The sequence below is a fragment of the Osmia lignaria genome, chromosome 12 (genome assembly GCF_051020975.1).
Source record: "Osmia lignaria lignaria isolate PbOS001 chromosome 12, iyOsmLign1, whole genome shotgun sequence".
Classification (NCBI taxonomy): domain Eukaryota; kingdom Metazoa; phylum Arthropoda; class Insecta; order Hymenoptera; family Megachilidae; genus Osmia; species Osmia lignaria.
The window spans coordinates 4,362,259-4,381,044 of NC_135043.1; the positions used below are offsets into that span (position 1 = coordinate 4,362,259).

The 18,786-nt window shown below is 40.2% G+C and overlaps 1 protein-coding gene across 3 annotated transcripts in view; it reads right to left on the reverse strand.

The window, feature by feature from the left end:
* Positions 1–13,863, reverse strand: part of LOC117602696 (uncharacterized) — an 88,048-nt gene extending 74,185 nt beyond the window's left edge. For all 3 annotated transcript variants that reach the window (XM_034321009.2, XM_034321008.2, XM_034321006.2), the window contains exon 1: positions 13,595–13,863. In XM_034321009.2, coding sequence (XP_034176900.2) covers positions 13,595–13,661 — 67 coding nt within the window. In that variant the 5' untranslated portion in view covers positions 13,662–13,863. The remainder of the gene's footprint in view (positions 1–13,594) is intronic.
* Positions 13,864–18,786: the final 4,923 nt, after the last annotated feature.

Sequence of the window (18,786 nt, forward strand, 5' to 3'; positions counted from 1 at the left end):
TTTCAGCCACGGAAACGAGGGAAAAACTTTGCCGAGTTTAAGGAAACGTAACCGACGAGACCAGCCACTCGCGACTTCATCGGAACCGATGAGACGAGAGTTTCTTCGTAGGGAAACTTGTTTCTCTGTCACCTGTTTGAGAAAAACTTTCCCCTGTAAGAATCTTCTGGTAGACAAGTTTTATGATTTGCTATCTTGTATGCTCGTTTAAAGAGGAGACGAGAGTATGTACAACTTCTCGCGACAGTTCTCGCGCGAGTTATACTTTCGAGTAAACTAATAAACTAACGCTACCCGGACACCTCTGGCAGTTTCCGAATTGGTAATTTTGAAGATCGCAAACAGATCGGAAAGATGGATAGCGGTATCCACGACCACTGGTTGAATGTTGTTTTCATGGGGCGATGTTTGCTCGTTCGAACGCGGTCAGGAAAACCGCACGGGGAAGAAGAAATTGCGGTAGAAAAAAGTAAACTACCGGCGTCGTGGAAGACGTGATCAGAATTCCCATCTCTATTTCTCTTCAAAACCATTCACATATATCTACAGTGGGTAATCAAATTATTAGAGCCACTCGCATAAATTGATGATTTTACAGAAAAATAATTAATTCTTTAATGAAAACCGAGTTAAACAGAGTTTTTATTATTTTTTTATGATGTATTGATGCTTTAAATGCAAGGCATTAATTGATAATAATTAAAAAACTTAATTTTTTAATATATATATAATATAATATGATTTATATATTTATATATTACAATGGGTGATCAAATTATCAGAGCCACTCGCATAAATTGATGATTTTACATAAACATCATTAATTTTTAAATGAAAACCAAGTTAAATGAAGTTTTCGTTATTTTTTTATGATGTATTGATACACAGTTGAAACAAGTGAAGGTTTTTGAAATTCTCTGGACCTCAACCCCACCGAAAATTTGTGGAAATATTTATTATTAGTAATAAATGTCAATTGATTGAACGTTTGATAGAAGTATGGGCCAGAAATAAAGCAATCAAAATGAATTGCTTAAAATGCAGTAATTGCAGCAAAAGGCGACGTTACGAAATACTAGCATACATGTGTAAATATAATCTTTTAAATGTATTTGTTTATTTTTATAAGTATTTTTTTGTATTTTAATAGTGGAGGATTATTGATTAAAAGTTACACGATGTAAATACCTTAAAATTTTGGCTCTATTTCTACACAAACACGAAAAACCAATTTTTCATACCGTGGCTCTAATAATTTGATCACCCACTGTATCTAACTAAACATTGGAAGAGATAATCTTTGCTGTAAATTATAACACCCCGAAAAAATATGGAGCAACTGTGATCATTTTCTTGTAGGAAGTTCTGTTGAAATGATTCATTCGAGGAACGGTCGAGGGGTTTGCGGTGCAATTTATGGTGCCTAAGGGTAGCGGATTTCTGTAACAAGGAAGTTGCAGCAATATTCGCGGCCTCGTAAAATCGACCGCAACTCGAATCCGTCGACCAAACGAGGAGCAAAGATTGCACGGAAGAAACCTACTGGATGCATTTTTACGCTTCGTCGAGGGCTACGGAATTATTTGGGAAAGAATTTCCTCTTTCCACTTTTTCATTAGCTGAGTGGGCGAATCCACGGCTTTGCGCGGATCCTCGTAAAAACTCACGAATTTCGAATCTTTTTCCTGAACGATAATTCTTCAGATTTGAATAAAAAAGTTCTTAAATTCAATGAAAATACATTAGTATTAAATTTTATACAATTTTTAAACGAATAAAGAAGACGAATAAATACATTCCACGAATCGGTTCGATTAACAAAACAACGTGTCCTCGTGTTTCCACGGATCTTTTCGATTCGGGTGAAGTTGACCACGCAAAATGCGACCGCGAACGCGATCCTGGACTAGGAGTACTTTGGATCCTGGCTAGTCGAAGCAGTCTCCTGGTGGAACGAGCAGAGATCGCTGAGGATTACAGGGAGAAAGCTCGCATCAGCGCTAAAAGCTAATGGACCAGGGTCCTTTGAAGGCGCAACCAAGGCAGCCCGACAGCCGATGCTTAGTCCACCCTCTCGAGGGACATTCTTCCCGAGGGGAGTGCATCGAGGCGTTAGTAAAAAGATTGCCTCACCGATGAGAAGCATCCGGGTAACAATTAACGTTCGACAGGACTGGAAAAAGCGTACACGAGAGGAAACGCGATGATATACAGGCTACCTCAAATGCTATGCACAATCAATTTCGTGTAATTAAATTAAATCATTTAAATTTCTATATAATATTTGTAATCTTAAAAAAAATAGCGCCTACGTAGGATAGGGGAGAAAAAGGGGTTTTTCGTCTCGAGATCGTTTGTCAAACTCGTCCAGTGGGGCTGACAACCCCTATCGTACTGTAATTCGGAACTTCTATATATTTGAACTGCATGCCGGGCGACCGCCAGCGAGAACACCGTCACCGATCAACCCACCGCCACCTGGCGGTCCCCGGCCCGAACCAAAGGCGCCCAGTGAGACCTACGCCTACACCTACTGAATTTTCAAATACCCTGTATTACAATTTAGAAATAATTCGAGGCAACTGAATCAGGGGTCCATAATCAGATAATCAGGGGTTCATAGAGCGATCGATGAAAAGCGAGGACTAAAATATCGTACTGTAATTCGGAACTTCTATATATTTGAACTGCATGCCGGGCGACCGCCAGCGAGAACACCGTCACCGATCATCTCGCCGCCACCTGGCGGTCCCCGGCCCGAACCAAAGGCGCTCAGTGAGACCTACGCCTACACCTACTGAATTTTCAAATACCCTGTATTACAATTTAGAGATAATTCGAGGCAATTGAATCAGGGGTCCATAATCAGATAATCAGGGGTTCATAGAGCGATCGATGAAAAGCGAGGACTAAAATATCGTACTGTAATTCGGAACTTCTATATATTTGAACTGCATGCCGGGCGACCGCCAGCGAGAACACCGTCACCGATCAACTCACCGCCACCTGGCGGTCCCCGGCCCGAACCAAAGGCGCTCAGTGAGACCTACGCCTACACCTACTGAATTTTCAAATACCCTGTATTACAATTTAGAAATAATTCGAGGCAATTGAATCAGGGGTCCATAATCAGATAATCAGGGGTTCATAGAGCGATCGATGAAAAGCGAGGACTAAAATATCGTACTGTAATTCGGAACTTCTATATATTTGAACTGCATGCCGGGCGACCGCCAGCGAGAACACCGTCACTGATCAACTCACCGCCACCTGGCGGTTCCCGGCCCGAACCAAAGGCGCTCAGTGAGACCTACGCCTACACCTACTGAATTTTGAAATACCCTGTATTACAATTTAGAAATAATTCGAGGCAATTGAATCAGTGGTCCATAATCAGATAATCAGGGGTTCATAGAGCGATCGATGAAAAGCGAGGACTAAAATATCGTACTGTAATTCGGAACTTCTATATATTTGAACTGCATGCCGGGCGACCGCCAGCGAGAACACCGTCACTGATCAACTCACCGCCACCTGGCGGTTCCCGGCCCGAACCAAAGGCGCTCAGTGAGACCTACGCCTACACCTACTGAATTTTCAAATACCCTGTATTACAATTTAGAAATAATTCGAGGCAATTGAATCAGGGGTCCATAATCAGATAATCAAGGGTTCATAGAGCGATCGATGAAAAGCGAGGACTAAAACTTCCTGTCTCTAGCTATTACAAAAGAGCCGAGTCGACGCGTTCACTAGGGTTTCAGGATTATCCAGAAGTTACTCAGTCCTTACACGGAAAGTCCTATGGAACAGTGAAAGGCTTCCGTGTCGTTTCGTCCTCGGCAAAGCTTTATTACGGCTGTGAGCCGAGGAAAATGTTGTTGCAAGATATTACAATGCCGCGCCTTCCCATAACTTCCAGTTAACTCGTAGTTTAGTCGTGCCGTAACTTGACGGAACAGAGGGGAAACTTCTCGGCTCGTCGTTACGAAACATCGAACTGGATCCTTTGAAAATGAATGTACGTACGTTCATCATGGGAAACGGGAGCAGAATTGGCAAGCGACGTGTATCTATCGTAATATACCGAATTCGATCGACCGGTACATCCTGCGAACCAACTTCTGCATAGATCGTTCGCCCTCGAGAATTTCAAACGATACAGATTAGGGATTCCGTAATGTTATGGAAGAAAAATAGAATATCTGAACGCGTTGAATGAGAAGTTAGATAGTAATTTAACGCATAAATAACATTGTTATTATTCTAGAGTGTAGAATAGCAAAGTGAAGACGGTAGAACGTAACTTGATATAATAAAAACATTACTGTTAGTCTCGAGCGTAGAATAGCAAATGGAAGACGATGGAACTTTGATAAAATGAAATTTTCTGTTAAAGGTAGACACGTCACTGATTCAACCCAGAGATTCTTCCAAAGGTACGAAACGAATCGCTTTGTTCGTCGATTCGACCCTTTCACGCCTGTACCTCCTTCTATTCACGCTTGCCAGAGCGAAATCACAGGAAAACGGTACTACACTCGTCGGAGACAAATGGTCTTTGACGATTCCTCCATCTTCGTCGGTTTGAAAACCAAGATTAACGACGGTAGGGAGACCCTCGAAGCCGTCCTTTGGGACAGTTTTTAAGAAACGCGCCTTTTTAAACAAGAATTCAAGATCGCCCGAGGCTTTTGTTTCAACGGCTCGCCTTGGCCAAATGTCAAATTCGAGTGCTTGCAAGAGGGGTTGAACGAGAGGGACAGAGAAACCGGAAGACGAGGGATAATAAAAGGTTACGAAGGAAGCGGTTGGACCAGGAGAGAAGAAACGAGGCGTGCAAATGCGAGACAAAGAGAAATGTTTCCAAGGACTACGCGTCGTCGACACGGTCGACTTTAGGGGAGGTCGAGGGATCGATATGTGGCTCGAGCAGTAAATACAAGGCTCCTTAGGAAAGCAGGCCAAACGACTGTTTTTCTTAGCGATACACCACTGACCTGGTTCTCTTTTTATTTTACAAGATCTGCTCTGATAGAACCTGGCCATGTTTGAAGTATAAATTGCAGGGTGTCTCAGGTGAGGTAGTACAACCTGGCAGGGGATGATTGTATAAACAAAAATAAGCCAGGAAGAAAATAATACATTTTTTTCCTTCAGCTTTCGTTTTCGGCTGAAGTATTAAATTTGAATTTCAAAATTAACCTTTTAACTGCGGGTGTAGTATCGAGCTATCAAATAGCGGCTGTGATTTATATACCACTAAAATAAAAATGAAATCTTTAAAATAGAATTTATTCGCTTCAATAATATAATTTAAAATTAGAGCGATCGGCTGTGCTAAAAGTACCCGCAGTTAAGGGTTAAAGGTAATCATTTGTAATCATTTTTATTGCAATTAAATTAGTATTAAAATAATAATGTCTATACTTATTTTAAACACACTGTGTATTGCATAACTAGTTGGCTATAAGAAGGAACCCATAAGAGTGCAAGTTTAAAGATTACGGAGCTGCGTCTGCTTAAGTAGTAGAGGTCCGTATCGTGTCAGACAATAATCGGAGCAGCAAACTCTCGATCGATCGATCGGCTATTCGTGTATAAAAAATATGCGTACCTATTTCGTACGTCAGCAACATTAACTCGCGGCTAGACAGCTTTTATTCTTGCGTTCCAGGATGGAAACCTCGTTCACGTGCGTTTCCATTGTCCCCGTGAAACGATGCACTTGCATTTATTCCCAGCCCAGTGAACTCGTTCCGCGCCTATGTACGTGCATTAAAATCCGTTTTCATGAATCGTGCGAGCGCAATTGACGATTAACCGGCCGATGTTGAACTGACATAATGGGAGCATTAAACTTGCCGACGATAAAATATAAATTGAAAATAAAAAGTAATATATAGAAGGATGCGGAGATTGGAATTTATGGAAGCTGAAATTTTTGGTGAAAGAGTTAATTTACAAATTTCACCCTTTTGGTTATTAAATCAGCCAGCAAATGCATATTCTATGATTTTCACCGACGATTAATAAACGTTACAATGAATTTCCTCGAACGTAGGTATTCCGAAGCAAGGGGTGGAAAGCAGCCCCTTTCGCAAACCATGAAAACTTTCCAAGCCGAGTACTTCCACTGCTAGTCTATAGAATTAGCTGCTCTTTTGACACGGCAAAGGAAAAGCTGCAACTTTTGAAAACCCTATTTTCCATGGCTTCCTTTTTTCTAATTACCTTCCCTGTTTCTATATCGCTTTTGTAGACGGTCCTCTCCAAGCTTAACTAATTATACTTCTGATCTAATTTGCTTCGCGAACGTTAAATTTCTTCGCTTATTAACCCTTCCGTATCGTTCCAGTTAAATCGAACGAAAACGAAATTTATTTTAAGATATCGAATATAAATCACCCCCTTCGCTGAGGTACAAGATAAAATAAATTACGATTCGTTAAAATAAGAGTCGATTGAAAAAAATGTGTTATTTGAGGAGTGAAATGACAAGATTGCAGACGAACGACAGGAGAATCTTTCTGGAGCGACACGTGGTGATTTATCTAGGAGGAAACTCATTCCAATCATGTCGCTCTTCGACGTTCCACTTCTTATCGCAGGTTTTCCCATCGGATCTTTTTCATTTCGGTTCGTCGACACGGATATAGATACGGCACTGCTCGCCAGTCTCCCGACATTTATTATTTTTCACTCGAATGTGAAAAATTTCGAAATTATCGAAGAGATATTAAACGAAATCTCTTACGATCACGATATTTTTATTATTCAATATTCGAGAAGCTATCGTTATTATTTTTTCAATTTAATTTTACCAAAGTGTCATCGAGGTTAACGCTCTTGGCACTGACAGCGGGGGAGAAACTTTTCTTCCCCGCGTGCTACCTCGCATACGTTAAACATTTTTTATCTCCTGCCGTTCCATTTTACAGGGGAAACTTTCCAACGGACCAACTTCCCTTTACATTCGAAAGCTTGACTTTCGAGCATTGCGACGGGGGCAAGTCGGCAAACCGGAAGTGTACCGATAATCGAGGCCAGACGCGTTTCGATCGAATCTACCAACTTTCTGATTAAGTTTCACGTTTCTCGGCTTTTAGCGAGCCGCCCCTTCAGGGACACTCTATACCAGACCACTTTACATCCCCAAAGTTTCTGAATCTTTATCCGAAACACTCTATACACTTCTTTCTTTATTTAAACACTCGAGAATCATGGAGGAAATGCTGTGGATTGAAACACGCGAGTGCTCTCGATTTTCTTCCTTCGAAGGAATTATGTACACCTTGGACCGTTGTTATTTCAGAGGGATTTCATTTTGCCGAGCTCCCATCGCGGTAAATTAAATTTCCTTTCCGAGATCATTTTCTGCTCCGGTCTTCCGTAAAGACACCGCAACATCGTAAGTTCTGCAGATCCATTAAGTTCTTTCTTTTTTTTCATAAAATAATTAATAGTTAAAAGAAATGCTACGGAGCAGACGAAAGAAAATTGGCTAATTTTCATAGAAGCTTTCCGGAATAGGGTACAATAGGACAGTTTCGCTTGGCTGAAACAGCAGAAGGAAAGAATCAGCCTTGCGGTGCTGGAAAATGTTAGGAAGCTTGGTATCGGATTCCCAAACTGGATATCCTTTCACGAAAACCCACGAACCATCGTCGTGGTATCTTCAAATGGATATCGCGTTAGAAATTCGCCAAATAAATCTAACGAAAATGTCAGAAATCGAAGCATGAATCTTCAAATTAACCCCCTCCTCACTACTAATTACCAACCGTAATTGTAACAACTGTAAAGGTATTAAAAATTCTGTGAAAATATTTCTTTTTTTCTTTTTTCTCAAATATGGAATATTGTACCATACAGGATATAACAGAGTGCAAGGGTAAAGGTTCGAATTAAATTGATCCAATTAAGCCCGACCGGACGTTGAAACGAATCAAAGTTTCCTCGGAAACTGTGCTCGCCAGAGCTGGCAGGAATTCGTTAGCATTCCAATCGGATAGCTGAATCTCAAGCAGAGATTCAAGAGAGGGCTTCGATATTCTCCAGGCAATTAAGAACAACGACATTTCGAAGCTTTCTCTCTCGATCATGCAGGAAAATTAGGTGATTATCGTGAAACGTTCGAGGATTCTTTCGGAATAATTATTCGCCTCGGAGCATGGTTCTTCGGCTAAAGGAAGATTCTTCGTTTAACGAATTCGAATACTTCTTCCAGATGTTCGCAAACGAATCGATCTCCCGACGAAAGAATTAATCATGATCATGGTAATAGGTCGAAACGAAAAGAACGAACGAGTCGACGAGAGGACGTATTAATCGAATTCTTTCTTTCCTCTTTCTTTTTCTTTTTTTTTTTCTTTTTCTTTCTTTCTATTCGTTGATCAGCAGAGCAAAGGGAGTCGCGCTTCGACGCGCTACTTTGCAAATCTAATTTCATTTCCGAGTTTATTTCTTCGGAACGGTGCTCGGTATCCGTGGAATACCAGCCACGCTTGGGATTTTCTATTCGAGACAGAAACCGCTTTTCCTCTAAGAGATTAAAAGCAACCCCCGTTGCGGAATCCAGCTTCTTTCCTATTCAAAGGCGGCCTTCGATCTCGCGATAATCCGCGAGAAAGCGCGTCCAACCGAATTTCCCGCAAATCTTTTTTTTATACATTCTTAACGAAAAAGAAGAAAATATCCTTAACACTCGTTATATTCAAATTCCAATAAAATAGTCGTCTATCAATTAGGTGTTAATTTATATTTTATACGCGAAGTGTTAATGGTAAAATCCTCCGATAGAAGGGTTATCGGATTATCAGATTAATGGATAGTAGTTTCAATCCGTTTACGCCGGTAAAAGGTACGAAGGGAGGGAATTCTTTTTGGAAAATTTGTAGCCAGAGGCTAGTAAAAGCTGTGAGGCGTGTAACGCGATAAATTCGCATCAACGGACCAGAGAAATGAGAGTGAATCAAGAGAACTCGTTCAAGTTATTCTTCGCGGGCTGCGTCGATAAATTTACTCTTCTCGGACGTTTAATCCTTCCTGCTCGATAATTCACGAAGAAACAGTTTCCGGAGCTATGAGCTTCCAATTTTCCTCAAACTTTTCTTACCATTCTTGCACTCGGAAATTCTATTGTCAGCTAGCAATATTTTTCTTAAAATCCTTCAAAACCAACCGGCCGATTTGAAAGAAACGTTTCAAAAAGTTTTGCTTCGAAATCGTAACAGGGGAACGTAGCAAACACCAGGTAAAAAATATACTTGCTAAATAAAGAACAAAAAAGAGATTCAATTTCGATGAGTCAATTTCGGGCTGGCAATGGAAGATAAAGGGAACCGCAAATGGTGAACCAAAAAGTGAACGTGGTTTCGAGCACGTTTCGAATATAGCAAATCGTTCGGCTATGGTCGGAAAAGGAAGTTCCATGTCCAGCGTGTTACGATGGTAACTTTCCGTTTATCAAACCGCCGATTTCACGTTGATCCCAGGAATCGTGGAAAAAAAAAACAAAATGCTACAAAATGGTGCGTTTTGCTTGTGTGTCCTCGTTTCCCATATGGTTCGCCGGGAACGAATGATGCGCAAAACCGATTGTAAACGTCTATCGAGTACCGATAGAAAAACGTTGGAAAATATTTATGGAGACCTTTGAAAACACTCGTATCTCATCGCGAATTCTTATAAACCCTAATAAGAAAAATTTTCAATAAAAGAATCTTTATAGAATAAAATTATAAATTGATATCATCAATTCAATTTGCTTAATCGATACGTTAAAAATCAACGTATTTTCCATCAGAAAATTTTAAACGATTTTCGCGAAAATTTATATGCGCACACCTCAAATAATTGAACGATCAAATAAAACATGAATAATGTTATTTATTATTTGTGAAACCTGTGCTTTTTAACGACGACACCTCGGTCAAGAATATAGTTAAATAAAATAAAGAAACATGGGTTGCGATTGGTGTCGCGACAAGAAACAACATTGCATAGAACGTGAAATACGGAGAATCGCGATAGAACACGAGAGAGGAGTAAAATATAGAAGAATGGTTTTCAATTCGACGCGTTTGCAAATATTTGCGCTACCGTCGACGACCAGGCCGACGTGCAATCCAACTAACGCGAATGGACGATCGAGTTTTTTCTCTCGACGATCGATTTATTTCCAAAGAACGCGAGCAAGAAATAACCCGGTGTCGTCTATCACGAAATCGTCTGTCGAGCTGATAATCCGATCAACAGGGATCAATTGTACGAATGCGTTTCATTAGCCAATCGACTGACTATCCGATAAGAAACTAACTTTTGTTGCATTCAGATTCTAGCTCGTCTTTCTAAGCGCTGATTAATTATCTTTATTATCTTTGTGATAGATAACGCAGCGCAGAGGAGAAGCGCATTAGTACCTGATCAGAAAGCAATAAGCCACCGATAAACACATGCAAATGGAGATATTTGTTAGGGAAGAAGCAAAGCGCGCAAACGTACCGAGAATGTGCATTAGAGAAGGAAGCAATAGGAAGCAATATCCGGGGCGTCTAGACCGGCTTAATACGAATCTTAATTAATATCGGAAACGATCTACTGCCAGACCTTCGGGGAAATTCGCGGAAGCTACAAATTTCCATGACAGCCAATATCGCTACGTCGCTCGTCCGCGATCATGATTTACATCTGCCGTCGAAGTAATTAAATTCTAAGTAAACAAGCTGACCCAGTCGCGGAATACTTGAAAAACAAATCTTTGCTTTCGTCTGCATAGACGATAAAATATTTCAGAATCTATAAAATTGTTTATATTTTTCTTTAATACTAGAACTACCAAACTAGTCAAGAAATTTCTTGTTTTATTTTATTTTGATCAGGGTATTTTTATTAAAATGTTTAGAAATATAATATAAAAACGTCGGTAGTTCTAGTGTTAAAATTAACTTTAGAAAATTGTTTATAATTTAACAATAAAACGTTCTTGACATAAGGAAAATCAAAATTGCCTAGTTCTCTCTATATATCACTTCATTTTCCTCTCTCTTGTTCTTGTACAAGATTGATAATTAACTGTTCCAAGAATCCCCGTTGGCTCATTAAACTCATCTACTTCCGGTAAACGAACACCGTTTCCTAGTATTCGCAGTCATGTTCAAGTTAATGAACTATCAAACTATTCAATCAAGCAATTAAAGAGCTTCACGACGACATTTTCGTGGAAGAATCTCTCTAGAAACTTTGCGGGACACATTTTTAGAGATACTTGCTTATCATAATTTTATAATGAAACTGAACCGAAGTGTATAAATGAAAAATTATCCGTCACTCTCGAATTCATCTTCATCGTATTCGAAAATTATTCGAATTCCCAGCCCCGGTTGCATTCCCAGAATGCTTCATTTACAATATTGGCCGATGCACCCGGTGAAACTTGAACAAAGTGGAAAGCGCGGGTGGATGGGAATTTAGTTGACCCAATTTGTCGACCTACGAACGACCGGCTGCCTCTCGTCATAGGATTTGCCACTTTTATTCGGTGGAAAGTAACGAAAAGCTTTTTCGCCGCGACAAATGGGACAACAGACCCTCCGGTTCTCGGCGAACACTTTAACCTTAATCCCGTTTGAAAAGCAACGAAACATGTCCGAGCGTTGTAAGGGCGCGATGCTGTGTAGAAAAATGCAAATTTATTCTACTGACCGGAGGATATTTTCGGGTCAAACGGGTATCCAAAAAATTCTCCCTCGCTTTTGCTCACGGTTTCTACTTTACTGCGTTAACGAAGGGTACTCCGCGACTTGAGAGACTGATAACGAGCTCTGTTGTTCACGAAACTCTGACGTTGTCCAAGTATCTCCTAAAAATACGGCTCTTTTGCATCCTCCTCTTTCTACCTCGCTTATATTAACGATAGTCAAATGTATGACAAAGAATTTTCTAATTTTACATTTTCTTGCGGACTAAGGTCCAAGAGCTTCGAATAACAGTTGATAAATTTAAAAAAATATATATATAAATAAATAAAAGTAAAATTAGAAAATTATAGAGGACTATCAACGGCTGTAGTTCCATGTTTCACCGCCCGTATAACCAAAATTAGGATATCTACCCTGATAGATCTCGACGAGTCTTATTGAATGAGCCTAGTCCCAGGTTGCGCGAACGAATAATGAAAAAGTTATAACCGGTTGAATTTTTTTCCGAAGACAACCACACAAAGCTCAATCGCATTTCCTCTCACGATTTAATTAATTAGGTTAGGTGCACAACCTGAGACTAGGCTTAGTCGACAGGGCTTGTCGATACCTTTCAGAATACCTTTCTTATTTTGGGGGCGGTGAAACACGGAACTGTACCCCTATCATCTACAGGAGAGAAAAGAAACAAGGAGATATAAGAAGGAAGGGGATGAACGATAGTGGTTCACCCATAGACGTGAGAAGACCGGCTCGATAATTATCTAGAAGGGGTGAGGGTTGAACAGCAGGTCGGTTCGTTAAATCCAACGTATGCAGCTCGAGAGAGTAAGTCGTTGCACGTGGGGGTGTAGCCAAGTCGCAAAGAGAGCTCGCTACCCTCTTTGTCGAAGGAATTACGCGTCCCGTGCAGGCCTCTTTGTGAGTTTACGCGAAGGGTAGCCGTCGACAATGAAAGAAACCGAGCGGAAAGAGGACTACATACATCACCAGTTAACCCCTTAACTGTGAAATATACACCTTCAGAAAGTAACCGTTTACATGACGAGGGCGAAAAGTCTTCTTCGGTATGAAAGTGTACTAAGATCGTCAAACGTTGAATAATTAAATTATTGGAATATCTAGTTGCATTATAAAATATGAAAATTTGTCCCTTCTTTGAAAAAATAAATTGCGCCTTTATTTTGGATCACCCTATATATGTATCGCGAGCCGAGGGTTCACTTCCCTCTCGAAGCTCGCAAGTACTTTCGTATTCCATTCACTCGGCAAGGAAACATCTGACCGGTCGAATTAAAATACACGAACGCTGTTATGAATATCTGGGCAACCATAATGGCGTGATTATATGTACGTCGACCGGTAACGAGAGAACAAAATGTTACGAATGTAAGCGAGGTTACGTGGCGTACAACTTTTGATAGCTCTGAGCTTGCACAAATCATCGTTAAATATGTATAAAGTTTGCTCCGGAGAACAATAATTCTTAACTGTATAGTTTAAAATTCACCCTACTACGGTTACGCGAAACGTTGGAACAAAAACATTTGAATTGCAGCTCGAGCTTCTATTCAGTGATCGAGTGACAAGTTGGAAAACCCGGTTTAATAAATGGAAACAAAACACACTTTTGTATTGTTGTGATTCGAAGCCGAACGCTCTACTACGCTCTGAAGTTGATGCTATTTAGCTTAGGAATATGACACGTATGAACCTGTCTGTGATTGGTTCCTTGCCTAACGTCAACCGCGAATCATGTTGCTTAGAGAGAACGTGTTCGAATTTGCCGCGTAGAATGCACTCGTGATAACCAAACATGTGTTTGACATTAAACAAATTTTCATGTTGATTCGTTTCAATTTCGAGCATGCATCGAAGTATAAATGACTTACCGGAGGCGACAGCCAAGGCAATCAGCAAGCAAACGATCGAAGCGAAGAAGACACCTCGTTGATCCATGCTTCTGTTTTTTGAGAATGCACCCCGTGGCACGTTCAAGCTGGATCACTTCATTCTCCACTGCGAGGTGAACTGCTTCAAACAGTATGAATATTCGCGCACACGTGAACAATAACCAAGAATATCACGATCACGTACGAACGAGAGGAAAACACGTCCGCACAGTAGCAACAGCGTGACGGTCGAACGCGTACTGACAGGTCTCCGTAAGTTTCGCGTGCGCCCACCACCTCTCTCCCCACGCCGACCAATCACAAATTCCCTCTCTAGCTGTCGCTCTTTCTCTATCTCCTCATAGGCTCCTCTTCGTTCGACCAATAGCGTGTTTTCTCTATTCAAACCTGACTTGTAGTTCAAATAATCTATTATTCAACTAACTATAAAAATCCTTTTTTTTATTTGTTTGTTTGAAAATATACATACGAAACAGTTTTTCGTTTATTGATAACTGGAAATATCTATGTATTTTTGAATAATCACCGAAATTTCTCTATTAAAACCAGACTTTGACGTTTGTTATTTAACTAACTATGAAAATAATTCTTTTTACTTTATTTTGTTAACTGTAACGTTATAAAATGTTATTGGGTCTAAAAACAAAGAACTGTTTGAAACGAGATATTACTTTATTTCTGCACATAAAACAGCTTTGATTCAAATTACCGCGGTTTATCGTACTACTGGTCATCAAACGTCGACGACGTTCTTTTCCATCATAAAACGTTTAAAATTAAAAAGTGATTAACTGTAATTATTAACGGACGAGCTTTGAGCTTCGAAACCGCTGCTATTAAATTAAAGAAACTTTGTTCAACGAGTTCGTATCCGTGTTTCGTGCGATTTTATAAACGGTACAGTTGGAACAAAATATAAATTTCGAAACTCAACCTATTATCAGAGAATCGACGATTTCGTTGTTAAACACTGATTTGTGGTAAATGAAATACCTTTTTCGTCGTAACCCGGTTTCTCATCGAGGTTACCGCGATAAAAAGGACGAGGCGGAAGATGAAGGAAGGATAATAGCCCAGAAATTCCAATTTTCCTGGCATTTCCACGAAAACTTTGACCATAAATTGTGGCCTGGCCACGAGGAGGAGATTCGACAAGAAACGGAAATCTGAACTAATATCGAAGCGACGAGACGACCCTGTTATATTCAAAATCCTCGTACAGGAAGAGCGGAATGAAAGAACAGATTGATGGAGAGCGGCGAACAAAACAGACAGGTAGCTCATACGCCTGTAGGAAATAAAACAACCGAGGGATCTCCTAACGTAATATATTTCGTGGACGACAAAGGCAATAACATTGATTTATTGTTCTTACGAACAAAATGGAAAATATCCCGGGAACGGATACCAAATAGAATACAGAAACGTTCAATAGAGAATTTAACTTCAAATTAAAGAGGTACAATATTGTATAAACCATTTCCTTTTAATGAAATACCGTTTTAATGATATGAAATTCTAAAGTTATTATGTAATTAATTAATATAAACAGTCGATGGATACAGAAATTAATAGTAGGAAATAACATTTAATTGAACCAATTAAAAGCGATTGAAGGCAAGATGAAACTTTTGTCCACGTTTAATCGAAGATCATACGGTATGCACAAATGGATATCGTGGATGTTAAAACAATGTCGAAGGTTTAACAGAAACAGTAACACCTATTGCGGTCATGATAATGGTTGAACAATGGGCAACCGACGAATTTCAATAAATTCTGTTTGCGTGACACGCGACCGGAGTGAGACAGTTATTATACGATTATAAAGCGATTAAAGGAGTATCCTCGTGTGTAGAATTAATCGATTACCCATTATTGTTGTACGAGGGAAATTAATTCGATTCATTCACCCCATCCGAATGATTCATACAGTCGAAATTTTATTTTTTTTCCGAAACTTTCAATCGCGCGACAATATTTTTCTATTTCGAAATGGATCTCTGTTATCTATGAAAATATTAGCTTGTTACATATCGAATGACTGATTTCAGAACCTAAAACCTGGTACGATTTGATGACATAATAAAAACACCGCAGTTTAGCATCTATGGAATTCAGAGTTTGCTGATGATAACCACATAAATGTTTTATTAGTATCCTTGATGTAGCATTATTAATTTCGCATTGAAACAAACAATGTATCAATCAATTTATGGTTAATGATGTCCATTAATAGATATCCATATATATCCTGGCAGGGTTTGATGACACAAAAACATCCCTAAATAGCATTTATGGTATATCAATTTGGAGCTGAAAATTTCATTAAAATCAATAACGTAAAATTTTATTAACTCTGTTTTTTCAACTGAAAATATCTATTCGCCGGAAAGAGTAGGTCTGACTATTGATAATCGAAAATCATTAACGACGATCGATGAATTCAATGTACAACTCCAATATATCTTTACTAACGAGAGCACCGCATTGCAATACTGACGAATCTCGGTAGCAGGCGAAGCTATAACGGGGACGAATTCATTTCTATGCCAGGCACGTTGTGCCACCGCAGAACAGCCGCCAAACCAAAAGCATCCACCAATTATCGCCACGACTGTTATTATTGTACCACCGTGAAGTCAAGTACATCAACGAACGCGTTCAGTGACCGTGTTTCACAATGCAATTTAATTAATACAGGCCATCATTAGCGTGTCATTAGCAACTGGTTGCTTCCCACCTTCTAATTGTCCGTCTACGCGCGCGCGGTAATCTACCGTCCGACCAAGCGTCGACCGATACTACTAGTTGGTTAGATCCCCTTAAGACTACCGCGTCACACGAATTTATTCCTGTATCAGTGAAATTATTAACGTATAAATTATTAAACGTACCTATGATATTTCGGTGATGTTGTCTTGTATTTTGCTCGAATTTTCCTAGTAGAATATGGACATTTAATTTTAATTAATTAATCAAGCCCCAAAGTCTCTATCGGCTCGCTAGGAATGTTTGCAAACTTCCAATGGCTAATTCTAAACTCACAATTATTATTAATTTCAATATAAGTTATCTAGGTATTTGATTATGATTTTGAACAATTTCCCGATAATATATGGAAAACATATATTAGGAGTTGACTACAAACGAGTTCGAGTTATACAGTTATTTAGGTTGAAACAGGTCAAAGAACGGGATTGGACGAAACTAATTATACATCAGCACACAGGGGGCGCGTGTGTGTGTTTGTGTCTGTGTGTATTAAACGAGGTGGCCAGGATGGGACGAAGTTACTTTGCTGCTACGTAACTTCTCCTATCGCGGCAACCCCGCTATCCACAACTTCCGGCTTATTCCGACCCTATGTCTAGACGATCCGTCCAACTTTCGGAACGTGTACCCGGTTACACCCGGGACGAATATATCCGCCAAGAGCGTAAAACTGGAAAGTAAACGATGTATCCGTCCCCTTGTGCTTTTTTTCCCCTCGAAGGAAAGAAAACATAGAGGAAAGAGAAACATACACCGTGCCAAGAGACGTGGCTCGTTTATCATTCGTTTGAAAGTTACTCGTCAGGATTTATTATTCTTTCGTCTCGTTGTTCCTCGACGAAGTAGGGTAATTAAGGTTCTTTTGAAACTAAAATCCTACGACGCATGTACGAAAGTGCGAGTCGCGGTGTTTCTGAATATTCAGTGGAACCTCATTAAATGCAAAGAAGCCACGAAACCGGAAGAGAAGCCCTCTCGGCCCGAGGGTTTCGAACTAAATAGAAAAGTTTCACCCTAACCATCACCGCCCCACCAAAATATATTCAAACGATTTTTCAAATTTGAATTTTAATCTAATTTTATTTCCGATCGCGTGTTTTCTTTCGTATACAAGAATACAAATTCTATCTAAAACATTCCTTAAAAAACCCACCCTTTGGCGATAGAATTGAAACGGTCTTCGAATAAATAGTTGCAAACGTAATAGCAGTTACGGTGAATCGGTATCGGATGGAACGAACGTACAGAAGGAGAAGCTATTAGGAAAGACAAGAGTATCGATGGAGGGATTGCATTTGTGCTCTCTTTAAACGCGTTAACGGGGTCCAACGATGCGTTAAATGGAGCGAACGAGGGTGTATGTAGGAGGCAACAGGGTTGGAACAAAGAAGTAGCTCGCTTACCGAACTTGCTCCGTCTTACCGGGTCGGCTAACTTCCGGTTACTCAACCTCCGACTAACGACCCATCTAACTTCGGGGATGCTCAAAGAGTGGACCAGAACGTCTGTCGCAATTCCGGCGACGATGCAATTACTCGGGCGCACTTCGTGTCGTGCAACTAGCAATTTCCAGTGATGGTGTTAACGAGACCCCTTGAAACGTTGGTCCATGCACAGGAATCCTAACGAAGAGACGTTGCGTTTTATCGTTATAGGTTGAAACTATGGAATGATAAGATTACAATTACAGTTTCAATGTTGAATCTTGTTACAAAATCTGTTCGAAGGATCAAATTGCAAGTAAGCAAAGTGTACCGGGTCCCGTGTTGAGAAGCTGGCAAATAAATGAAGCAAAAGAGAATGCCGGGGCCTCGAGAGCCGGATAAAACCCGAGGAAGCAAGTAGGGTCGATTTAAAAGGCTGGATTCCACGGTGGACAGGAGGCGGGAAAGTCGAGTCTCCGAAGCGTTTGCGGACGTTTAGAGCCATTAGCTGAGGCGCTGCAATTAACACCGTCCACCATCGACACCCGCAAAGTCCATTACGGGACCTTCGTTGTTTCCACCCTTCTGTTTTTCCACACCAGCTGCCCGCCAAATCGTCCGATTCCCGATTAACGTTGCTGCCTCAGCGAACTGAAAATACAAACGTAAGATTACGGATGCCCGTTCTGTACGGATTAAAAGAAAAATTAATTGAGTTAACAGCAACTACGGAAAAAGTTTGCTAGTACGAAGAAGTAATCGGGTACATAAGATAAAGAAAATTTAAGTCCTCTTTTTTTCTCGATCGTTTCAGCAAGAAATTCAACCGCGTAACAAGGGAAAGCAAGCCACGACAAATGATTTTCCCAGGAAAAACTGCAAACGAATTTCTTGCTCGTCGGTCAGCCGAGATCAAAGGAGCAGTTCTTCTTTTTTCTTGTCGTCCGAAGGAATGGTTTGGGTGAGAAGTCG